The sequence below is a fragment of the Eleutherodactylus coqui genome, chromosome 4, assembly GCF_035609145.1.
Source record: "Eleutherodactylus coqui strain aEleCoq1 chromosome 4, aEleCoq1.hap1, whole genome shotgun sequence".
Taxonomy (NCBI): Eukaryota; Metazoa; Chordata; class Amphibia; order Anura; family Eleutherodactylidae; genus Eleutherodactylus; species Eleutherodactylus coqui.
This window is the reverse complement of record NC_089840.1, coordinates 73,727,949-73,754,746: the sequence shown is the minus strand read 5'-3', so window position 1 is coordinate 73,754,746 and position 26,798 is coordinate 73,727,949. Positions and strand designations below refer to the sequence as shown.

Below are 26,798 nucleotides of genomic sequence, written 5' to 3'. Positions count from 1 at the left end.
GAGCTGTAATCTGTGAGTATATATTAGCTACAATATCTATAGGGAGTCCGTGGTAGTCTGAAACACACCTCCTGCCTCATGATTGGACAGTCTGCTACTCTCTCCTCCCCCTGCAGCTCTGCCTCCTTTGAATGGCTGCTGTGTATCAGAGGCTCACCAGAATGTCAGTGCATGGAGAGATGAGCTCCGTTATAGCAATATTAGAATGATGAGAAAGTGCAGTAAAGTATTAAACCTCCAGTGAGAAAACAATAACTATCAGGTAACTGTGATAGACATGTTGATTATTTTGGTATAAAATGTCTATCGATTTATATAACCCAAATGTATTTTGCTGTTGTAATGACTTTTTAGCTCAGGAGTTTAAAGGACACACACAATCTAATCATGCTATTTGCTAGACAATGGATGTCTGATCTAATGTTAGCTAAGTACATAGGGATTGCACAAGAGACCTCTAAGAGTTAAGGGCCATAGTGTCGTGTATATCCTGTGTTTAATACTGAGTGTTTACCTAGCCCCCTTCCACTCCTCATACAAGCTAGTTAAACAATAGGTTGCCACATACACAGAAACTGCTTAAGGTTGTCTGCATGCTAAAGAAGACAAAGTCCATACTATGGCAGACGTGAGTGAGGGTGGGGCGAGAGGTGGGAGATTCTATATGATCCGACAAATGAGAATCATATATGTTACTGATGTAATCTGTTGCACGCCCATTGAAGGGCGGTTGTCATGTGTTATAATAAAAGGCTTGAGCCTCTACACATTGTAGAGACTCTCCCAGTTTTTAGACCAGCATTTGTGTCTGATTCTGGTCGACGAAGTGTGCACACGATACTCAATTTGGAAGCGACAAAATACCCCAAAGCCTGCTGGAGAAAATCATAATCCAGAACAGTGGCGTCCCTGGGTGGGCGAGTGGATCTGTGAGGTCACAGCCTGGAACGTACAGAGATCGGCAGATGGCACGCAGAACTCAGGGGCCCGAAAATCTACAGAACACGGTAAGATTGCTTTATGTAAATCTACCGATGTGAGCTGGGTTCTGACTGCTTTTCTGCCTGTTCCTGATCCAGACTGGACCTTCACTGAAAGACAGGTAATAACTCTAGTTCTGTCCACTCGGAAAATCACCATGTTACCTGTCTAGGGGTATTTTGTATGCTGTGACTGTTATGTCTGAGACGGTTAAAAATTGTTTATGCAAGACCAAGAGACAAATTCTGTGAGGGTTAATGTGTCGGGAGGGCGGACTCGGCTGTTTACGTCTGAGGGAACACGCCAGTGACATTTTCTCCTAGGTAAAACTAGTGTGAGGTTAGGAAGATTTATGATACGTATACTTACCTTTATGATTGAGCGTGTTATGTTCTCATATGTGGAAAGGTATATACTGTGAAGTATAGCCGTGCTTTGTGACGGCTGATTTCTCCAGAATATTGTTGAGGGTTTGGTCATTGAAAATAATCGTCAGTCTCTGTGTATAGCTAAAATGTCCTGTCCAGACGGATTACTAGTAGAGGTTGGTTGTTATAAAGGTAGATGAGATATATATATACCCTGAGCCGTTGTGGGTATTCTCCAGTAATCCCGTCTGTCTGCTATTATAGAAAGAATGTGCAGTGTTGATTATTGGGGGAGGGGTGCTGGTAAGAGAGTGAACTGAAAGCTTTTTCAATTAACCCTTTCTGTTTCCTTTGTCTTTTCTGAGTGGGAAAGAGGGGTTATATTGGAAGGATTTGAAGAAAGCAGATTTTACAAGAGAAACACTATTGTGTCCAGAAACTTCGAATAGAATAGAGTTGAGCAGATTGAGAAGGTTCAGGCATAGACGCAGGTTGTTTAGAGAATGGGGAGCAAAGTGAGCAAGGGCAAAGGTCATAGAGCTTGTGATCTGGTTGCTGAAGGGAAGGGAGCAGAGTTTACTGAACAATGGGAAAGGACCAGGAAAAGTTGCAGAAAGAAATGTTAGGTCATGGACAGGTAAGATAGATTGTAGAAAGTTTACAGAAGATGAGCAGGAAGCCTAGCAGAAAGAAAGGTGTTTTTAGATTGCTAGGAGGAGGTATAACGTAGTTAAGAGATTGAAGAGGGGAAAGCATGTAGGGGGGTATGTGTATTGCTAATGAACAATGTAATGTCTTTGTGTTGACTACAGCCCCTCCCTGTAATGGCGGCCGTGCTTGCAATGTTTACTATCCAACATAGTGTGACTCTGCAGTAAATGTAGTGAGGCCTGCCCCCACCCTGAAGTTACTTCCCCCCATGTGTTCAATTTCAGGGTGTGTGATGTTACTTCCGGTCCCTCCCCATCCGGGACAGGACCTGGCCCCGCCCCTTCCTCCTCCAGCGGCCATCTTGCCTCACCTGGAAGTGCTGCTACTCAGCAGCCATTTTGCCTCACCTGGGAGATCTGTAGCCCCACCCCTTTCTGCCTCTGGCGGCCATTTTGCTGCATTTGGGAGGCCTATATTCCCCAATGCCACTGTATCCAGTGCTAACATCATGATTGTCTGAAGTAAGGTTTTGTTTGACCAGACTTTGTTACGCTCCAAGATGTGGCCACTTTGGATGTGTGATAAGTTCAGGGAAACAAACCTTTGTGGAGATGCAGCTTGGGACATAGTAGATGACTAAGCTGGTTTATAGTGCATGGAAGATTGGAGTTGATGCATGGGGGGCAGAGGCCGGGAATACATGACAGGGGACGCTCTCTCATGTTCCCAGGGGCTCTGTTTTCCACTGCCCGCTTCTCCAATGGATACTCAGACAGATGATGTTACGGAAGGCTCCTACAGATGGAATAATTTCACTATAGTCACCCAGCAAACTTTTTCATGCAATTTGGTGAAGTAATTTTACTTTTTATGTGAAGAAAGAGGGACTGAATTGCCCAGAGTAGGATGTTAATTCATCCGTATTCTTTAGTTTTTCTTTAAGTCTTTTGTATATTCTAGTGTCAGTCTACACTGAAGCTATAATTATATTCCGACAGGAGAGTAAAAGCTAAACGCTGGCCATACCCTGAAATACTATTACACTGGGTGACGTAAAATTTGAATCGTGTGGCGCCCCCTTGTGTTAAAAAATGCTAACTGCGACCTGAAAGGAAAAAAAAAATTTTTAAGGAGATTTTCGCTCAGACTTCGCTGCATACAATGTCACCTTGACCTACAAAGTGCTTGTTTTTGTGCCTCTTGGTTTACTAGTTTGAACGCAATGACTCTTTTTCCATTGAGTATTGCGGTTCAAAAGGGGGGAGGCATAGGTGATCTGGGTCATAGATGATCTAGGTGTTGTAGACCAGCTATTGGGTTTGAAAAAAAATATATATATAAATGATTTTGTGCTACAAGATTCCGAGCCATGTGAAATAGAACATCAACGTGATTATTTAGTACTAATTCGGTAAGAAACTGCAGATATGCAAACAGTAACCAGAACCTCTGTTGATAATGCATATGTTGAGCTTTTTGCAGATGGTACCAGGGTGAGGATTGATGACTCCACATCGGATATGCAGTGGTCACACAACAAGATGTCCTAGAAGCAGAAGCTCTGCCTCCGCATGTCACAGTACAAGAAGCGGAATTGAAGGCCCTCACTGAGGCGAGTAGAGTGGCGAGAGGTAAGACCGGCAACCCTTTACACTGACTCCTGGTATGCATTTGGCACAGCTCATGATTACGGCCCAATATGGAAGGCCAGACAGTTTTTACCTTAGCAGGACAACCAATTGAGAATGGTGCAGCGGTACAGAGTCGCATGGAGGCCCTGCTTCTACCTGACAAAGTTGAGAGTTCGCACCGATTCCTACACTGGAGAGGCGAGAGACGACACCCTCGCTGACAGCGCAGCAAAGGCAGCGGCCCTCAAGCCGTGGAAGAAAGAAGAAAGATACTGACAGCATGAGTCAGTGGTAAAAAACTTTGGACATTGACAAAAATTTGGACTTTGATATGCTAAAGACTTTTACAGTTACCAGCCAGCAAGGAAGAAAAGAATAAATGGACTAATATGGGAGCAGCAGAAACAGGACAGCGTGTGGTGAACGGTCAACAGCACTTGCCCACCACAGTTCCTGTATCCCATGATGGCCCAGCTGATGGACGGAAAGACCCACCTAGTAAAGCAGCACTGACGACGACGCTTGAAAGAGGTTGGGCGACTTCTGGGTTCTCTGTAGCTGCTGCATCATTTGTCCGGTTTAGCATGATCTATGCCATAGGTGAGTCAGGGCAGAAGTAAATTTGCCACATCACACTTGCCGGGACCACTCTACCCATTTCAGGGATTGCAAATTGACTACGTTCAGCTCCCACTTGTTGGGAAGTATGAATACGTGCTTGTTGTTGTTGATGTCTTTGCAGGTTGGAGGCTGACCCTGTTACCAAGGCAAACAAGTAGGTAACCGCAAAGAAGCTCATGAACGAGGTAAACTGTGAATATGGGGTACCAGAGGTGATTCAGAGTCAGACAGAGGTATAAACTTCGCAGGTAAATGTAACATGTCATGTCTGCTCTGGGTGTATCCCAGGCCTTTTACATACTCTACCATCTTTAGAGTAGTGGAAAGGTGGAGAGACGTAGTGGCACGCTAAAAAGTAAGATACTTAAAAATGACGCCACTTTGGAAAGACTGTCATCCAATAGCCTTATACAGTGTTAGATATGAACCCAGGGGGGATTATACATTATCTCCCTACGAGATTGTTTGGGCTAGCCCCAAGGCTAGGTTGTTACTATCCTCAGTGGTTACAATTACAATCTGATGTGTTGACTAAGTATGTGATTTCCGTTGTTAAAGAACTAACCAAAGCCTATGCACAGGTGTTCTCTTCCAGACTCAGAGGCAGACACTGGGACACATATCTTGCAGCCTGGGGATTGGGTGTGCGTCAAGAAGTTCCCCAGGAAGCACCCTCCTGAGCCCCGATTTGATGGCCCCTACCAGGTGCTTCTGACTACTGCCACAGCTGTGAAACTAGCCGAAAGACTTACATGGATCCACGCTTCATACTGTAAGAAAGCTTCAGATCCGGGAGACCAGTCTTAGTTGTGCCAAAGACATTACTCTGGTTAGGGCTAGTGAGAGAGGAGGGTAGCAACTGGAATCCTTAGTCGGAAGAATATGAGGGTATGGTTACCTTCTAGTATAACTCGTCCAATGCTCAAGTAGCCGCATATTCCTTCGACTATTGTACTGTGGTCCCGTGTCTAGGCGCAAGATCCCACCGCAGGCCAGATTTAGCTCAGTCCAGCTGGTTATATGACTTATATACCCGGGGAATACAATATGTTTGCGCCACTGATAACGTCTGGGGAGAAGACTGCCGTTATTGGGGATTAGTGGGATGGAACGCAGGAACAGACTAGTCCTATAAACCGCGAAGTGCCTTAAATAAGAAAGATAAGAGCGGGAAATCCCTAATTAGTCGTATAACCCTCCTTGAGAATAATAAGGACAGCAGGTATTGGAAGGCTGAACTTAGTATGTAGCTTGGTTTTAATGCGGTTTTTACATTAACCATGGGAGATCCAAGCCCGGGAGACGGGGGAGACTTATAGTCTGGGGACATACCGGTACGGGAGGACAGATCCCTTAGGGAAGTTTAAAATAAGGGATATGGTAGATGCAGCCGAATGGAAGCCTTCACTTAGTCCCGTGCCCATAATTAACCCCCTCCGCCGTAAGATAAAGACCTTGACGAACATGATGATCATAGCCGACCCTACCTTTTGTGGACACCTTGACAGTAGCGACTGGCTACTCTGACCAGAATCTCTGGTTGGAGTTGATGAGGTACAATGCTAACAGGAGCAACAAGTCTAACTGTTGCGTGTGCGGTAGTGCCCGACTACACTCGGGGATGGTCCCCCTAAATCTCCCTGTAGATGCTGAAGAGTGGTTTATTAGTCTCTTCACGAACATTTCCGCTAATTACACTGTCCGTGAGAAATGGAAGAAGGAATACTCTATAACTACTTAAGTGTTTTGCACCGGAGAGAGTATTACTGACTACCCTGGAAACTACACCTGCCAGGCAATTAGGCAGGGTAGAGGGAGATTTTTGGGGAACTTACCAATATTTCCCTTGTTTAAAAAAGATGAAGAGCCAGTTCCGATAATGCCAACCACATACGCTACCAAAGAAAAGGAGAAATGTACTAGTACTGCGCCTGCCCCGATCTCCTAAGATGGATTGTCAGTGGAATTCCCATTTGCCTAGGGATAGTGCAGAAGACCTTAAGTTCCGGCGAGGGCACACCCTGTGGGGTGTTAACTTGTACAGATAGAGGGTATGGATGCCCGGAAATCAGCCCAGGGAATCCATGGCCTCCCTCTGAGGTGAGGTAGGGATCCCCCCCTCCTAGGAGTAGGGACTTACGGGCAGTGGGAAAACCCTGACGCAAGGGTGAGGCGACCTGGACGTGTTCACCATTAGGACTATCTCCAGGAGGGACACTGGTGTGGGTGAAGATTAGGGAGTCCCACGCCGTGCGTACCTGTGCACGCTACTAGTATTGTAACATTATGCTAGAGCGAGAAGAGAGACCCCTGGTGGTAGTTTTGATCTACACGTGTACATTGACGTCATAGGATAGCCAAGGGGGGTACCTGACAAGTTTTAAAAATTAGAGACCAAGTTAAAACTAGATTCGAGTCTATTTTCCTGATCATTAGGGTAAATAAATGTTGACTGGATTAATTATGTTTATTATAATTAGCAGTGGTTTATAAATTATACTAGAGACGCCTTATAGGGACTAGTCGACCAATAGGACCTACCTCGACTATGACTTTTTTAAAAATAGAATGACCTTAGATATGACTTTAGCTAAAAAGGGGAGTGACTGTAAGATGATAGGGGAGACTTGTTGTACCTACATCCTAGACGACACGTGACCCGCGGGTAAAGACGCAGTTGCCATTAAGAAGCTGACCGCACTGACTAAAAAGAGCTAACTTTTGGGACCAGCACTCGCCATGGATGAGCGGGTGGTAAAGGATCCTGGCACAGACGGGCGTCGCTGTTGTATGTGAACTGATGGTTACCTAGTCTGCTGTGTTATCCCCTGTGTCAGAGAGACCTGTGAAACTGATGCTGGAAAAGCCGCTCCCACCATGAGTTTGCTGAATGCATCCCCAGAAGGAGTGGACAAGTCCTACACCCCCTTGAAGACTCTAAAACGAACCTTCAACGCGCTCCAGTTATAGGCTCATGCGCAGAAAACTGTGAAAATTAGATAGAGAATTAGAGGATAGACATTTTAAGGGGGGATTGTGATAGACATGATGATTATTTTGGTATAAAATGTCTATCGATTTATATAACCCAAATGTATTTTGCTGTTGTAATGACTTTTTAGCTCAGGAGTTTAAAGGACACACACAATCTAATCATGCTATTTGCTAGACAATGGATGTCTGATCTAATGTTAGCTAAGTACATAGGGATTGCACAAGAGACCTCTAAGAGTTAAGGGCCATAGTGTCGTGTATATCCTGTGTTTAATACTGAGTGTTTACCTAGCCCCCTTCCACTCCTCATACAAGCTAGTTAAACAATAGGTTGCCACATACACAGAAACTGCTTAAGGTTGTCTGCATGCTAAAGAAGACAAAGTCCATACTATGGCAGACGTGAGGGAGGGTGGGGCGAGAGGTGGAAGATTCTATATGATCCGACAAATGAGAATCATATATGTTACTGATGTAATCTGTTGCACGCCCATTGAAGGGCGGTTGTCATGTGTTATAATAAAAGGCTTGAGCCTCTACACATTGTAGAGACTCTCCCAGTTTTTAGACCAGCATTTGTGTCTGATTCTGGTCGACGAAGTGTGCACACGATACTCAATTTGGAAGCGACAAAATACCCCAAAGCCTGCTGGAGAAAATCATAATCCAGAACATAACTGCCACACATATGTGCAGCACGAACGCTTGAAATGTTATTTTTTATTACTTCTTCCTTTTCATTGTTGAATTTCACACTCTAGTGCTCTTCGTATCGTATACGGACGCAGGAAATAAACATGAGAATGTAAGAGTTTCTTTAAAGATCAGTAGTGCTTTCAACTAAATTAGGAGACATGTTAAAAGTATTGATCATTGGGGAGCCCGCTGCTGGGACCCCCGCTGATCACTAGAACGAGGGGTCGGCTGTCCCCACCTGGCTGTCTTTGTTGCTTTTTGGCTTCTTCCGGCAGCTGAAGATAGCCCACATAAAGATGCATAGAGCGTGTTATAGACCTCTATGCAGCCCATTTCATCTGCCGGAAGAAGATGAAAATCAGCAAAGACAGTGGAGCGGGGGCAGTGCTTGGGTGAGCGCTGCAGCCCCCCTTGTTCTAGTGATCAACAAGGGTCTCAGCAGTGGGACCCCACTGATCAATGCTTTCGGCATGTCTCTATGTCATAAGTTAGTTGAAAGTACAGATATTCTTTAGATTAGGAAACATCCCAGTGCTGCAGCTTCCTATAGCTTTCTATAGCTGTGGGAAGATTTAACATAGTCATCTAAACATTAGGATTTCCTGCACTAGAACTTTATTTACATCACTTGAAAAAGTGGAGGATGGTACCCCCTGCCAGTTCCCCACCTAGACATCCCATACTGCAGTATAAAAACACATCAACTTTCTTCTGTGACACTTGCTTTAGATAGGATATCTGAACAGCTATGCTCAGCTCTAACATCCCTCTTTCAGTAAACATCAAGCGGCTAATATGTACCCTACTATGACTTTCAGACTAGCACTCTCCTTCTATGGGGAATATCAGTGGTTTTAGACTTCTAAAGGTGCCCATACACAGACTAAAATTGATGAAAATGGACAATTTCAACCAAAATAATTGTTCATTGGGCAAAATTAAATGAGCGACTCTTTCAGCCAACCGTTGACAGTCAGCCCTTGTCTGGAAAGAAGTGTCCAGTATTCAAAATTTTTGTCCGCAATTTGGGCAAAAGAGCTTTCATCGAAAGAACACTTTCAGAAAGATCATTCATCCAATGCCTGGTGTTATTAACATGTTTGGCCAGTTTGATCAACTGGAAGGGCCGATATAGGCTAAAACCTGTGTGGCTGGTGTGTGGCAAAATGATTGTTCGTTCAATAGTTGTTCAACCATCCACCTACTTCTATCCAATGTGCATGGCCACTTTAAGTGTATACAGTGGGTGGGCACAGCTTGTCTGCCTACTTACTCCATTGTAAAGCAAGAAGAGGAGCCACAGGAAAATAGAGGAGAGGTTATTTATTTAATTTTTTACCTCTTGGACCGCCACAGAGGCAATAAAGACTATCCAGTCCAAAGACCGGACTGTTGCTTTATAGAAAATAAAAAATATAAGAAAAGAAAGTAAACCACAATCCAACGCTGGATCTAGGCACCCTTTATAGCAGCTGCGACTAGAAAGGGTTAAAGGACTATTTTAGTACATGTCTTAGGGCCCATTCGCACACAAAGATGATCGCTCAAAAGATGGCTTTTGAGCGATTATTTTGCATAAACTACTAAGTGGTACTGTGAGCCGCAGGGAGCTAGCTATAATCAGAGAACAGTGGGTGGTCTGTTGTCTGAATACATTTCCTTTGTTCTGCCATTGGTGCTGACAGCTGAGACAATGTTATCAGCGCGCAGCGTGAAGTCCCTGCTATCAGCTCTTCTGCCAAACGATGGATTTTATGCCGAACATAAAACAATTGTTCGGCAGAAAAGTGAAAGATGGGCACATTTACATGCAACGATTATCGCTCAAAAGATGCCCATAAAGTTTGAGCGATAATCGTTGTGTGTAAAAGGGCCTTTAGCTATAGTAAATCTATAAGGACACTACCATTTAAGAAACACATAATGGCTTCTTTACAGGTGTAAACAAGGTTCATATCAGAGTATAAGATAAAGAATCAAGTGGCTCAAATAAATAAGTCACACGGGAATTCATATGGAATTTGGCATAAATGCAACGTATTCATGTGCTGTGTACATTGTTATCTTAGTATACTCATTTCCATAACTTAAATTGTTTGTGCGCTATGTAATCTTGTTTTCTATCAAATTAACTTTTGTTTAATTGTTATGAGTGACATTGTAGACAATGCACAAGCCCCAAGTTGCCTCAGGTTGGCAAAATGTCAGGTTTTACATCTTGGTGTTTTACAGTCACCTTAAATGGCTTTTATGAGTTAGTGAGTTTGCAAGTAAACCGGCTCCCCATGTGTAAAAACAACAAACAAGCCGATACTCACATCTTCCAGATCCCCGCTGTGCCCAGCGCCGCTGTTTCGGGTCTCAACTCTGACGTAATATTTACATCCTGCAGCAGCCTGTTTATAGAACATCACAGACTACTGCAGCTAATTAAAGAGCTCAGTGCTCAATCACCTTGCTCTGTCATTGGCTGCAGCAGCCTGTGACATTCTGTAAATAGGCCGTGGCAGGGTGTAAATATTACGTCAGACAGGAGACCTGGACACAGCGGGGAGCCGGGAGAGGTGAGTATCGGCGTGTTTCTTGTTACACATGGGGAGTCTGTTTACTTACAAACTAACTCAGACAACTTATTTAAGCCTGTAATTTAATATATGCACAACTAAGTTTGTTGCATATTAACTAAATGGTGTAATAATTACCTCCAGGATGCTTAACTGTTCACAGATAAACTTGTTTGTGCACATATTATACTGCTGGGTGTGTACTAGATACATCACTGACCAGTGGGATGAAACGTATGACCTAACGGCTCCCCATACACAGACAAAAATTGTTCAGACCTGCAGTTAGCAAGACCAGCCAACTTTCAGCTGTGTATGGGGGCCTCCTGACTTCCCCGCGACAGTTGATGTTGGAAAAAAGAAGAATCGGGTATATTGAATTTCGACGTTTGACCCTTGTGTTTTCTCTGGGAATAAATTGCTGCCAGAGAAATCAAGTGGCGGATTTATCCAAATACCCCATGGAAAACGCAGCGCATGTGGAAAAGAGCATTCATGTGCATAGGGGAGCTTGGAGAAATAGCTATCATCAGAAAGAGCATCTAGCTGGCAGGTATTGAAGGTATACAAGCATCTTAGGACTTTTCATTTAGTATTAATACTATAAGCAGATTTGCAAATAGATATATGGTGGAATTACAGTACTATCGGGGTACACTGCCGTTTGTGATGTATATCTGGACTAACTCATCTTTGGAATCAAAGGCTCAAGCATTATTAGTCAGGGTATGTACGAATTCGAAACAGAAATAGCCAAAAGTGGTCAGAAATGTATACAAGTTCTTCTTTTACAGATCCTCATTTTATAAAATGCAGATCTTTAATAAATACTGTGAAAAGGTGGTGTAAGTAATGGTCCTTTTGGGGACAGTTATCACCAACTAAATTAAGAGATGGTACTCTGGTTGATATGAGATCACAAGAACCCTCTTTACTAAAATGAACTGACCAAATAAGAAAGAATAGCAGTGTTTGCCATGTAGTCAGCACTAGATTATACTGACTGGCTGCTTTATAAAAACTACAAAAAGACCACGGACGATCATCTACTGTTGACCTATCATGAAAAAAGGGTCATCAATAGTTCAAAAGAGGGACAACCCCTTTGAAGCAACCCTCCGGTTTGGGGACAAAATTCTGCCTCAGAATTAGTGGTGGAATGGAATATATTACTTGTAGTTGTTCTTCTCTAATGGCTCTCTGATACTCCTTTGCCAGCTCCCGTTTTCGGCCATCCAAGATGGCCAACACAATCTTCAGACTACTTAATCCCCAAAGTTCATTTTAACGTTAGATACCAGCATTCTGATTGGCTAGGGCTGCTCACGTGATCAATGCTGGCCAATCAGAAAGCAATGCAAAGTGTGTATTAGGTAGTTAAAAAATTGCAGCGGTCATATTGGACAACTAAAAACAGGGCCTTGAGACCAATGTATCGGAGGAATGAGACAACAACTGAAGACAATATAGCCCCCCTCTTCCCCAGGACAAAATGTTCTCCCAAAACTAGAGGGTTGCTTTAAGTAACTAATTAATAAAGAGTTTTGAACCAACTTAGACGAATAAAACAAAATGCCATTCAAAGGTTTGTGTGTGTGAAAATGCTCTTTAAGATCCAGAGTGTTTTGCTGAAGAGGACCTTGTAGCTTGCGGTGCTCCATGTAGAAGTTTCCTTTATTGAATGAGCATTTCGCTCATGCTATTTACCACATGGGGCTGATTAAACTAAGAAATCAATACTAAAACCGAAGAAACCAAATAGGCTGCGTACCTTTCTTTTCCATCCGTTTCATGTCCATGAGCTTATCTACATTGTTTGGATCATTGAGCCACAGTTGCATTCGTACAAATGGTTCTCTTCCTTTCAAACTTAGTTTATGCCAGGGTTTTGGTCTTGCTAGCAAATCAGAGACTGAGCCTTGAGTTAAGCCAAGAATGGTCTCTCCAAACAGACGCTGACCTAGATGAAAGAAGACATGGCAAATAAATAATGTGATCCTATGGAGAATCATTTGGTGCTTTATTATTTGTTCTAAGTAAACCAACTACTTTTCATTTCCTCGTCTGTATAATGAACAGCTTTATATACCTAAATTATTGTCTGTTAACACTTCTTTCACCCTCTTGGTGATGCCATAGGTGTCCAGTTCTGGTGACATGGCCACAAGCTCTTGGATGCTTAGTGCTGAATGGCCGGGGAATGGTAGTGGGGTTGCTGGCTGGGAGTCACCACCAGTGGCATCGCTTGACTCCTGTGTCTCTCCTTCTTTGCTGGTCTCAATTGGGGGGCACGGCTGTTGCACCAATTCTGTCAGGCTCTTCACCGATTCATTGGAGCTCATTGGAGATTCAGGAGCGGGACTACAGCTGGTTGAACTTTTTGGAGTGTTTTCTGTAACAATAAAACAATCCATCTGAATAACGTGTCTGTTACTTTAGGGTGTTGATGTAGAAATAGTACTGTAATTAATAGATCGGTAAGGCTCAACAGTTTATTCTCCCCAAGAGCTCTCAGATCCAAAATACTGCATATATGTTACAATTTCCGTATATGTTACAATTGTTGAAAGTGCAAATAAAACATGTTAAAAGGCCCAAGAGTACTACATTGGTATACAAGAACATATTCAAAAAGGTGGAGTTTTTATTTTTCATGTTGCCATCTACATGAATACAGTACTGACATTCTGCAAATTTCACACTAGACACCATCCTCACAATTAACGGATACTTCCTGTTCATTTTTCAGCATGTACTGTGTACACTGGCCACAGGGTCGGCAGTCACTGCATTATTGTCAGAGTGTAGATTACAATGCAAGGTAACATAGAGCTAGAGGCAGGTTGCACAGGCTCCAGCACTGACAGTAGGTGATGAGCAGCGGCTTTTCGCCTCTTCCATCCTCGCTGCAGTGGCTCGGAGTATGCTCACAAAACTCTCCCAGATAAAACAATGATTGATCTTCCTTTTCAAAGCAAGGTTTTAACAGATGTATTACATTTCTCTGCTTTGGAAAACAACTTAAAAGGGGCACCAACTTTTCAGACAACTTATGCTCATCTAATAGCTTGCGTGTATCTCATCAATCTTGTAATATACTTTCAATATATATTTTTTTTCATTTTACCACTGTAAATCAAGGCTGAAATGGTGGCCCCAAGGGGTCTCCTTTTCAGCTGCTCTGCACTCCCCTGCTTGTTTTTAGGTACTGAGCTTCTGTAGTAACTGGGTAATTTTCTTAGCAGTAGGGTTGGGGCTATCTTTACAGGCTGCTTCCTTGCACTCAGGCTGACCGATCTGCAGACACTGTGTAAGCAATCTCCAAATGTCTCTCCTGCTGTTACAGCATGTGTGCAGATTACTTTGGGTTTACTAATCGTTTGGCCAGATTGTCTCTGAATGCCCAACTTCTACAATTGTTGAGGGATAGCAGGGACATGGTTATTCAGATACTGCCTCCCTGATGATTGGATGAAAAACAATGCAATACAACATGGGGAGTGAGGGAAAAGAAGTACAGGAATGTGAACTACTGGCAGAATGCTAGGCTTGTGATATGCCCTCTGCCTGAAAGTGGATTGCAAACAGCAGGGATGACTAACTGAAAATCTGAACTAAAAATATGAAACACGGTGCAAACAGCAACAAATTAGTGGGCAAGGAGAACCTGTAATATTTCAGAAAACTTGTTGAAAATTCAGGTAAACTTTATCAGTTATAATGCAGGATTTTTCAAGTAAAAGTGATAAAGCAGCAAGTTTTCCTAGATCCATAACAGATATATTAGAGGTTTCTAGCTTTGCCCTGGTAAAACCATTACTGTGCTGATATTTGACCTGTACTTGTAAATGCTATATAATCTCTTTTCACATTCATGTCCCTGACTAACCTAAGATTGTATGTTGTATGAAAAAACAATTTTACATATTGAGATTAACGTGCTCTAAAATTACAGCTAAAAGCGTACACTACTATAATACAGGCACCCAGTGTAGATGACCAACAAATCAGTAGAAGCCAACAGTCAATAAACACCGCTAATAAAAGTGGTCAGCTGCTACTCACATTAAGGCTCATGTACATAGCCATACTATGGCTCTGTTTTGTACGGAGCCATAATATGGTGTTCATAGAGGTAAGTAGGGCCACTACTGAACCCCAGTACGCTTCAGATTTTCTGTTGGATTCCTACAAATCAGACAAATAAAAAATGTAGTATGTTCCATTGAACTCTATGTATGAAGGTATTCTGCGGTTTCTTCGAGGGAATTACATTAGCTGCCTGTGTAATATATTTTTGATTACATAGCTGTATGCAGTAAAAGCTGTAGGTAGCTGGCATGTTAATTTTTAACCCCTTCTGACATATCTGCCACATATGTAAGGAAAATGTGACAGGGAGTTTATGGAGCTCCATTTGCAGCTAGAGTTAGATGTATTTCATGCTGTGCTGCAACAACTGGGATCGGACACTACTCCAATCCCAGCCGTTGAACCCCTCAGACACCACGGCCAATAGTAATGCAGCATCTAAAGGGTTTGACAGAGGGACTGATATTTGCTTAGATGTCAGTCGGCCTATCAAAGTCCTTAGAATGGTGCCACTGCAACATAATTGGGGGTGCCTGTGGGTGGTCATTGCAGCTGGGGGCAAAGAGACAGGGTTTAATAGGATAACACTGCAAGCACTGACCCTGAAGTGTTGTGTTTAACGGGATAACATTGCAATGCAGAAGCATTCCAGTATATTATAAACTCTTTGTAAAGAAAAAATTAAATCAACACCTAGAAGTTGTTGTTTTGCTGCAAAGCTTGGCATGCAGTTACCGATAAGCAATTTACAGTTGTGGCATAATTAAATGAATGGTCTAGCTACCTGAAACCCCTAAAGTAGATCCACCCTTGGCCTATAAAAAAGTCTCTCAGAGGCTACTTGTGTATAGTGGACCTCTTTTGCCGCTTGTGTAGAGCTTGTTGCTTACTAGATGCAATCGAACAGATTTTGCCCAGTTACCATAGTTTGAGAGGGGGGGGCATTATGGGAATGCGAGAAGCTGGATGATCGTATCGACTAATTACCTACCATCTGGGCCGTTCTAACCAGATTGTTAGGAAATGTCGGGACTAGAGATGAGCGAGCATACTCGTCCGAGCTTGATGCTCGTTCGAGTATTAGGGTGCTCGAGATGCTCGTTACTCGACACGAGCACCACGCGGTACTCGTCTCGATTAAACGAGCACTGACCATTGAAAGCAATGGGCTGCCGGCAATACAGCCGGCTCCATTGAAAGCAATGGGCTGCCGGCAAGCGCGGGATGAATTTTCAGGAAGGGCTTAAAAATATAAGCCCTTCCCTGAAATTCATCCAGAAATGTGTAAAAAGTTAAAACACACAAAACACACAAACACACACACACACACACACACACACACCTTGTCCCGGCAGACGGAGTTCAGCCGCGGCTGGCCGGCAGTTCTCCCTCCCCTTTTTGATCGCTTTTTATTACATTTTTTTTAGGTGGGGTGACCATAAAAGAGTAATTGTGGCATTGTTTTTTTTTTTGTTTTTGTTCTTTTTTGACGATGCGGGTAAAAATATTGCATTACTTTTATAGAACTGACTTTTACGGATACAGCAATTTTGCCATATTTATGATAAAAGAAACTAAATTGCCGGCTCCATTGAATTCAATGGGCTAACATCGTTCTTCTCTGTCACAGCTGTTATAGCTGTGGCAGAGGAGAACGATCTTTATGCTGACAGTGCGGGGGGGGGGGGGGGGGCGGCCCACTCTTGCCACTATTGTGGCTTAATAGTGAGACCTCGGAGCCCGAAATGCAGCCCTGCATGTTGCTCCTCGCCTGCCTTATCCATTTCTGTGTTTTTCACATGACTTTGGTGATTTGCTAAGATTTTCACAAATGAAAACCTTAGCGGAGCACCAGTCATATACAAAAATGCTCGAGTCGCCCATTGACTTCATTGGGGTTCGTTTCTCGAAACGAACTCTCGAGCATCACTGAAAGTTCGACTCAAGTAACGAGCGCTTGAGCATTTTGGTGCTCGCTCATCTCTAGTCGGGACCAGTGGATGCATTAGGGCATGTACACAAGGCAACCTGGCTTGGGATGCCCTCAACAGACCACCAGTAGAGAGGATCATCTGATTGTCCGACAAACGTGAGCAGCTCCAGGCACAGCTGGCACAATTTGTTTCAGACCCCTGTCTATCAGAACCATTTCCAGGCACTTGGCTGAAGGACCTTTGGTCTCAGAGCACCCATTACATGTACTGTCTTCGACACCCACCCATGGTCACCTCTGTTTGCAGTGGTGTCGTGTACGACGAAACCGGACTGCTGCGGAGTAGAATAGGGTTGTCTTCAGCGACAAATCCTGGTTTAGTTCAGGCACGGACGATGGCCGTGTTCGTGTCTGGAGACCTAGGGACAAGTGCCGCGATCCTGACTTTGCTGTTGAGCGGCACACTGCCTCTACTGCATTTGAAAGAAAATGACAGAATTGCTGCTTTTTGTCATCTCACAAAAAATTAAAGACTGATCAAAAAGTCCTATCACAACTATCTCTTCACCAGCTACAGTTACACCCTGCCTGTAGGGATCTATTAGAAATCTGTCATTTTTGTAGACTTGGGCTACAAACTATATATCTACGAGAAATAGTATTTTCTAGATTTTCTGAGAAAGAGTGCAGCAAATTGCAGTGACAAGACAGACACATGCAGTCAAGATATTCACTTAGGCACAAATCTTTCAACATGCAAGACATGACCTGTGGGGATGGGATTTAAGAGGTACAGATATTATTTAATAAATGATAGAAACTGGGTATTTATCTCCAGAGGGGCCCTCATTATTTGTTCAGCGTGTAGGGTTTGTGGTGTTGGCTGTCTCATGTACGTCAGCGTTGGAGGTTTTATTATGAGTCAGATGCAGCTGCACCAGGAGGCCCACACAACATATGTAGCTTTCTAATCAAATATCTATACTCCCTCTTCTCTGGAACTTTATACTTCTCCAATGTGAAAGAGAAGACATAATAATTATAATCGTTATTTGTATGGCGCCAACTTATTCCGCAGCGGACATGAGGAGAATCCCTAGATACGTATACACTGTGCACTAATTTATTGCTAGTTATTTAGATTTTTTTTAAACTTTGTGTTCATTTAATACATAAACATAAATTGAATACATACATATATTAAAGGGCCACTCTGGTGATTTTTTAAATTCATTCCTCATGCAGCTATTCCGCCAGTATATAAGTGATTTTACTATTACTTTGGTTAGTTATTTCTGTCTGAATCTCCTGGCCTCTTTCTCCTCAGATGGTCATGTGATCTCAGTTCTCACCAACTCAGATCTACTTGGGGTTATGTGTTTGTTTTCTAGTCAGTTTCTTAGTCTGTGTGATGTTGTTACATTGATCTACCACTAACTGCTTAGAAGGGGACACAGACACTCCTATGAGATACTGATGATGATCACCCAGCTCATGTCACACAGTTATAATAGAGGAGATCACAGCTCATCCTTCTGTCTGTATACTTATGGTCTGTAGCTTATTTGGGTGAATGTAAAAGACAATGATATGCATGGCTTGATAGAATGCCTGTCAGATCGCAGTATAATGTAATGCTATGGCATTACATGATACTGCAGAGGCGATCAAAGCATCACATTCCCCTCTGGCGGCTTTAAAAAAAAAAAAGAAGTTAAAATTAAGTATAAAAAAGTATTACTAATTATTTAAAAAAAGGTAATAAAAGTTACCTTATTTATAATAAAAGAATCTAAATAATAAAACAAAAACACATATTTGGTATCGCTGCGTCCGTAAAAGTCCGATCTATCAAAGTAAATCATTATTTACCCCGCATACTGAATGTCATCAGAAAAAAAATATATCTTTAAAAAATAAAAACAGTACAGCAAAAAATAAATTTGGTATCATAGCATTCGTATTGACCCATGGAATAAAATTATCAGGCCATTTTTGTTGCAGTGTTTATGCCGCGGAAACAAAATCCACCCAAAAATGGTGGAATTTTGTTATTTTTCCATCTCACTCCACTAAGAATTTTTTAAATGTTTTTCAGTACATTACATGGTATATTATATAGCACCATTGAAAAATACAAATCTCCCTGCAAAAAAAACAAGCCCTCATACAGCGACGTCAATGAATAAATAAAAGTTATGATTTTTTTAAAAGGGAGGAGGGAAACAAAAATGGAGGAAAAAAGGAGGAGGTCCTTAAGGGGTTAAATAGTGCAATTCAAATTCAGCTTATGGGCTTAGTCACACGGGCGTTTATTGCCGCGATTTGCGCATGCGCATGCGTCCGGCGACTTTTTAAAACCATTGCTTTGCAATGGTATCGGACACATGAGCGCTTTTTATGCGCTCGTCCGATAAATTAGAGAACAGAAATCGCAGATCGCACCTATCTGCGATCTGCGATTCCTGTTCTCTTCTCTATATGCGCTCAACGGGGCCGGCGGCAGCAGCGCCGACCCCATTGAGAACATACAGAAGACAAATCATTCTTCTCTGCCACAGCTGGAACAGCTGTGGCAGAGAAGAACAATGTTTGCCCATTAAATTCAATGGAGCGGCAATACAGCCGACTCCATTGAAAGCAATGGGCTGCCGGCGTGCGCGGGATGAATTGTCGGTAAGGGGTTAAATATATAACCCCTTACCTGCAATGCATCCTTAAATGTGAAAAAATAAAAAAAAAGGATGTACTCACCAGCTCCCGGCAGCTGGAGATCCCGGTGGTCGGCCTGCAGTGGGTGTGACTCAGGCTTGCCCCTGATTGGCTCAGCCTGAGCCAATCAGAGGCTGATCTCAGTCACACCCATTCATGAATTCATGAATGGGTGTGACTGAGACTTGCTTCTGATTGGCTCAGCGCTGAGCCAATCAGGGGCAAGCCTGAGTCACACCTCCTTCACACCCACTGCAGGCCGACCGCCGGGATCTCCAGCTGCCGGGAGCTGGTGAGTACATCCTTTTTTTTTATTTTTTCACATTTAAGGATGCATTGCAGGTAAGGGGTTATATATTTAACCCCTTACCGACAATTCATCCCACACTCGCCCGCAGCGCTTGTATTCAATGGAGCCGCTGTATTGCCGGCTCCATTGAATGCAATGCGCTGGACAGCTCCGGCCCGTTTCTAATGAAACGCGGCTAGGAGCAGATTTTCGGGCGATTTTTGGGCCGATTTTTCGGCGCCGGTCACGCGATTTGCGCATGCGCATCCGTCATGCGATGCGCAAATCGCGTGAAAAAACGCCCGTGTGACTAAGGCCTATATGTGCATGACCAATCCACAAGATGCCAGTTTTCGCTCCTTTAGATGTAGCAGTACAGTATATTAGGCTTCGACAGAATGTTAGTGGATAATTGTTGGATGATAATTAGTTGTTGTAAAACTAATGAACGACGACTGATTTTTGCACTGGATGTGGTCCTAGTTGAAGTAGTATTCAAAAAACGTTGCTGGATTGTCTTGTCACTAAAGTGATGGTATGAGAACCTTTTATTAAAAGAGATTATGCAGTTGCAAACTATTAATGGCCTATCCCCAAGATAGTTCATTAGTGGTAGATGGGCAGAGGTCCATCTCCCAGCAGCCTCAACAATCAGCTGTTCTGAGCTGATTTCTGCAGGAAGTACACAGCTCTGCTCCCACTGCAGTGGCCAGGTGTGGTATTGCAGGCTATTCATTTCAATGGAAATGTATCCTGTAATACTAAACCTGGCCATTGTAGTGAAAACTGAGCTGTCTACTTCCTGCAGAAATCAGCACTGGCCAGAAAAATAGCCAATGTGCGGGGTCTTGGTTACAGCCCTCTGCCAATCTACCATTGATGGCCTATCCTGGGGATAGGCCATGAATAGTTTACAACTGGACAACCCCTTTAAGTGCAACCTGATATTTTTCAGTAGCATGTCATACAGTAGCATGCAACATTTTCTCTAATAAATTCTATATGCATCAATCACGCCACAATGAGATGCCATATTAGGGAATCATTTATAAATACATTGCGTGTAGGTCCATATGATAGCACAGAGCGTGCTATGGTTCCAATCTATGGAGCCGTAGGGACTCAATGTGCCAACTTGTGCATAATGGGATATTAGAAATGGACTTAATAAATCCTAAATAGGGACGATCTATAAGTGGATTATTATTGCCAGAAATCAGATGACATCTTTTTGGTCTGATAAAATGCTACTTAGTAACATTATACAATTATGGGCCTTACTAGTAACGTTCATAATAAACACAAGTACAGTAATGTATACACAGGCACAGTATAGAAATACCAGTGAAGATGTCTTTAATATAGTGTAATATGATGTACATTTGTATTGTACTTCTACATATAACATATTCATGCCTTCTATTACCAGACCCTTCTCTTATATATCCTGCAGCTCCTCTTCTCTATACCCTAAGGTCACTATACACAGGATATATAACCTAGCAAATGTTATTTCTGTATTGCAGGCAGCTGAGAAACAGTACTGTAAATTTGCCCAGATTCAGCCAAGCGCATGAGTAAATTGGCAGGTCATCCATCTTGCTCACTGTACACTGTCAGGGATGCTATGAATTCCCTACATGATTAACAGACTTCTTCTTGGGCCTGCGTCCTTTAACCTACAGCAAGGTCGACATTATGGCTGCCCGCCTGATAAAGAGCACAGAGCTTACGTTAAGTTTTACTCAGATTTTGTTCCCTGAATCAGCCTAAATAAACCTTGCAGAGCGGTAAGATTAATTACTCCACCACAGTGCTATGCACCACGCAAAGAGCGCATGTCCCTGATACCGGGAAAATGACAGATGAAAAAGAGGGATAAACATCTCAGAAATTAACACTATAAACCTTCACTGCATAGTAAACATACTGAAACCGCCTGGAAATGGCCTAGGATTCCAGAAGACGTGGAGGTTTGGAGCTAGGTCTTCTTGCATCCGGGACAAGGATAGAGCTTGGTGCTCCCCCCTCCACATCCCCAAGCAATTAATGAATTAATACAATGTAACATTTTGTTTTAAATGTTCCTACACTTGAGGAGGCTAGATTTGGACGTCTGAGGGTAACGCTCCACGGTGTGGCTTCTGGGCAGCTGTGACGCAGCTGAAATTTGCGCTGGACAGCATGTTGGCACGGATTGTAAATTGATTGTTATTGGCCGCGCGGTTTTGCAGATAAAGCCGCTGTTTACTATTGTGCAGCCATTTAACAATCAATCTGAAACAGTATCTCAGCACAGTTCTCGGCTGTACATGCCCCTCTGTGGCCGCACTTAAAGACCAGGGGTGTAACGGACTCTGGTGCAAAAACTATTTTGGGGCCCCTCTGCGCAAACTCTTTTCATGGCTGCTGGCGACATACCGTTTCAGTTTTTGCTGCCTCACTGGGTTTCTTAGACTTTTCACACACAGGGTAAATGTAAATGAAAATCAGAAATGTGTGTGGTTACCAAAGAATTCTGACAATGATTTTCGTTTGTTAGGGTTGCTTTAAACTGGTGAGGGCGATATCGCCCTTGCAATCCATGTTAAACACCTGGATGCAAAGGTGGTTTCATGTGAAAACCGCTTTGCATCTCTATGGGGAATCCCTTCACCCCCGCCGTGGCTGAAGGGACTTCCCTGCCGCATCTGGAGGGATTCCCTGCAGGGTTGAAGGAATCCCCTACCGCGGCTGTCACAGCCTCGGCAGAGGATTGCAGAATCCCCTGCCGCCAGCCCTATTGAAAGCAATGGGCCATATTGCAAAAAGATAGAACATGACGCAATTTTTTTTTCCCACACAACATGGCAGACGGGAACGAAACCATTGAAAAACATTGGTTTCATAATTCTGCGTTTTCACTCTTGCACTGAGTGAAAACCACACAATTTTATGGCAAGTGTGAAGGCTGCCTTAGAGTTGCAGGTCTGCCTGCACAGCCAATGCGACAAATTTCTGTGCGATTTTCTCTTTTGTATACGGATTTCAAGTTCACATGCAGAAAAAAATCCACGCCATACACACTACAGCACAGATTCTAATTAAACCTAATGAGAGACTTCAGATGTGGGTTTTGTATGGATTTAATGTTGAACTGGTGCCGATTTCACTTCAAATCCACAGTTAAAAAACACCATGTGAACATGATCTTAAGTGACCCATTGGTGTTACTAGTGTCTTAAGAGATCAGGGGCGTGATCTCCATGGTTTATGTTCCCCCTCCTTCTCCCACACAGTAATAATCCCACTTTGTGCCTTACACACTGTTATCTCTCACCTGCTCATGAGGATCTTCACTTCCTGCACTGTAGAAAAGAAAACTGAAAGAAACTCTCCTGACAGCACAGGCTGGAGTCTGACTCCTTCCACACATATGACTGATCACACGCTTAGGACATCAAATATCCTTCAGATTTTGCCTCATATACATACACCTGGTCACCTGATCATTACATTAAAGGTCCTTCAGCCCTAAAGGCATCTCTTCCTCGGATTTCCTGTAGCAGACAGCCGATTGTCTCCTTTGACTGTAGGCTGGTCTGGTGCCCCCCTCATTGCACGCAGGGCACATGCCCCCATATCTAAGCCCTTGCAAATAGTAACAAAAACATCAAGAGCTGTGTTGCTAACTTTTTCCCAAAACACTGACGATATACAGCTCAATTGTGACAGTCCATATAGGAGTGTAATATCTGGGCTGTGGATGGACATACTACGTTATCTCACGGTTGTATTCACACAGATGATTTCCAATGCAAGCTCTGTCCAATTCAGAGATGGACAGAACTCACAAGGGAAAAGAACCCATTCATTTGAATCGGTCAATTCACACAAACACTGCATGTCTTATTGTTTAAAAAATCACCCATTATTTTCTATAGGAGCATGAAAAAAAGGCACCAGACTGCATGTGACTTTCATGTGAATGTGATGTGTTTTTAACACAAGTTACTATGGTGGCCGCATGAAAAAAAAGAATTAGGCAGCGCAGAGCAGAGAAAAACGTGCAATGAAAAACACAGGAAAATAGCAAGAAAATAGTGTGAATACAGCCTTAGGCCCAATGTCCACGGACGGATTTTCGCTGCGGAATTTGCAGCCAGACGCCCGCCGCAAATTCCGCAGCAATGTCCGTCCATAGACGTGCTATGCTCAAAGATTCGTCCCTGCCCACTATGGTTTTCCGCTTGCGGGGGAGAATCACAGCACGCTCTATTTGGTGCGGGAAATCGCACGGACGGCTTCCATTGCAGTCAATGGAAGCAGTCAGTCCCGCGGCACTTCCACAGTGAGCACTACGAAAGTATAGCAGGAATGCACGTCATAGCCCAGCGCCGGCGCGTAATGCCCTGCACTGCACATGTGCGCTGGCCGAGACACTCGCCACGGATACAGACAGGTGAGTATGGGTCTCTGGTGGTCACTACCATCGCACAGGGTCTCATTCCGCTGTGAGATTTCGCAGTCGGAATCCGACCCAGCCGTGGACATGATGCCTAAGAGTTATAATACATTAACAATGCAGCCTTATGAGCCGGACTGACAAATTCAGCTCTACTACATGCACATATGATGTGCTGGTGGATAAATTCTGTGACTTCAGATGACTACGAATATAAGGATTTAGTGGTAAATAGGCAGTGTTAAAGGAAATATGTCAAATCAAGTTTTTATGCACACACACATAATTTTTCCATATCACTATATATATTTAAACAAACTTCTAATGTATTTTCGATATCATCAGTTTTCACTCTGACTACTAAGCCTAATAAGAGTCTGACAAGTTTAGTTCTGTGCGGCATCCTAGACCATAGGCACAATGCACAGGTAGGGTGTTGTACGCATGCTCTGTGACATGTCCAGAGGTCATTTTGCAGAGAGGAGGTGAGCTGTGACCATCATGTATTGTGAACGGTCAATACTGTTTTATCTATATAGAGGTGTTACCTTTCATTATAATCCTGCCTGTGAGATGAATGATGAAAAGTTTTCTTTACAGAACAGGAAGTGTCAGCCTATTGTTAGGTTTAGTGGCCAGAGTGAAAACTGCAAGAACACACAATTTGTTTTAATATACATAGTTACATGAAAAATGTAATTCCCTTTAATGACACTCATTGCATTTGTAGTAAGGATCATTAAGGGTCAATCAACATGGTTTACATTTCTATTGGACCTGTCAGATATACATCGATTGTCATTATGTTATGAGCGGGGCATTCTGGTTCATTAAACATACGGGTCGCTGATTCGGAGTCAGCGATCAAGCATGTTAAGAATAGTTTTGTATTGTTACAAGTAGTCGTTTCATTTATGGGAGACTTCATAATTGGTACGTGACCCAAACAATACAGGCTTGGTTATTCATCTTTAAAGGGCCACCCCAGTGTTTTTTTCATTCATTATGCAGCTATTCCCCAAGTATATATAAGTGAGCTAGTGTTACTTGGTTAGTTATTTCTTTCTGTCTGAGAGCCCCAGCCTCTTTCTCCTCGGATGGTCATGTGATCTCAGTTCTGAGCAGCTCAGATCTACTTGGGGGTTATGGATTCATTTTCTAGTTAATTTCTCAGTCTCTGTGATGCTGCTACATGGATCTACCATAAAAAAAAACTGCTTAGAGGGGGATACAGGAACTCATGTCACAACTACTGATGATGATCTATCACGTATAATAGAGGAGATCACAGCTCATCTTCCTGACTGTATGCTTATGATCTGTAGCGAATTTAGGCGAATATAGAAGTTAATGACTATTAAATTGTCCACCTTAGAGGCAAAAATGGTATAGCCTTAACTAATGCTGGGAGATGCATCATGGGAATGATTAAGAGTGAAAGTAAAAAATCTCACCATCAAGATGGTACCCGATAATTGCTACTTTTTAGCACATTACGTAACTTTACGGCAGCCTGTATTCTGCATGTTATTTACAAACTGTAAACTATAAAATACAGATTGATTTCTAAAGGAGACAAGAAATTTTCCAATATCACAGCACATTAGTACTGAAACCCTAACATTTACATTATGTTAGGGAATTGCATTTTAAGCATTCCCCAACAGACTTCCATGTATATGTGCAACATAAATGGTTGTTGTATAAGCATATCCTAAGCCAACTGAGCTTTATCATTACTCGGGGAGTCAAGTCTCTACTGCAAATGCAAGAGCCGACTTCAAGGACAGTGAGTGTCATGTATCAAACACCATTGAAGAGAAAGCAAATGCGCATCCTGCTTCTCTAGCCTACAGCAGAGTCAATTATAAGGAACTTGTTAATTTAAAACTTTCACATTTGACATGATGTGTTTGCCGTGAGGCTTAATACAGTGGAGACCCACTGGGGATTTTTGCTTTGTAAAATTAAAAAAAAAGAGCAATAGTGTTCACAGATGGAACATTTAGAAGCCTGTGACAAGCAACAGTCTACAGAACAGACATATAGGAAAACATCACATAAAGGCTTCTATAGTCTGATTAGGCATCGAAATGTTCATTGAATAGATGCCAACAGGTTAACAGAGAATTAAATACACCTACTATTCTCTGGACAGCCTAACATTTCAAGAGCAGTGATGTCATCACTTATAGCAATGATTATGTTTGGAGTGTAGTGATGTCATCACTTTTAGCAATGATTATGTTTGGAGTGTAGTGATGTCATCACTTATAGCAATGATTATGTTTGGAGTGTAGTGATGTCATCACTTATAGCAATGATTATGTTTGGAGTGTAGTGATGTCATCACTTATAGCAATGATTATGTTTGGAGTGTAGTGATGTCATCACTTATAGCAATGATTATGTTTGGAGTGTAGTGATGTCATCACTTATAGCAATGATTATGTTTGGAGTGTAGTGATGTCATCACTTATAGCAGTGTTCCCCAACGCTAGTCCTCATGGACCTCCAACAGGTCATGTTTTCTGGATTTCCTTTAGTATTGCACAGGTGATGTAATTATTGTTGGTGCATCAAACATTGCCACAGGTGTTTTTACTATAGAAGATCCTGAACACATGATCTGTTGGAGGTCCCTGAGAACTGAAGTTGGGGAACACTGACTTATAGCATTGATTATGTTTGGAGTGTAGTGATGTCATCACTTGTGGCATTGATTATGTTTGGAGAGTAGTGATGTCATCACTTATAGCATTGATTATGTTTGGAGAGTAGTGATGTCATCACTTATAGCATTGATTATGTTTGGAGAGTAG

General features: G+C 42.7%; 1 protein-coding gene across 4 annotated transcripts in view; it reads right to left on the bottom strand.

The window, feature by feature from the left end:
* CUX1 (cut like homeobox 1) overlaps nucleotides 1-26,798 on the bottom strand; it is a 378,084-nt gene that overhangs the window by 82,489 nt on the left and 268,797 nt on the right. For 3 of the 4 annotated variants that reach the window (XM_066599646.1, XM_066599647.1, XM_066599648.1), the window contains 2 exons: nucleotides 12,596-12,898; nucleotides 12,278-12,466 (listed from right to left, as the gene is read on the bottom strand). The exons of the other annotated variant lie outside the window; for it this stretch is intronic. In XM_066599646.1, coding sequence (XP_066455743.1) covers nucleotides 12,278-12,466; nucleotides 12,596-12,898 — 492 coding nt within the window. The remainder of the gene's footprint in view (nucleotides 1-12,277; nucleotides 12,467-12,595; nucleotides 12,899-26,798) is intronic. 4 annotated transcript variants of the gene reach the window in all.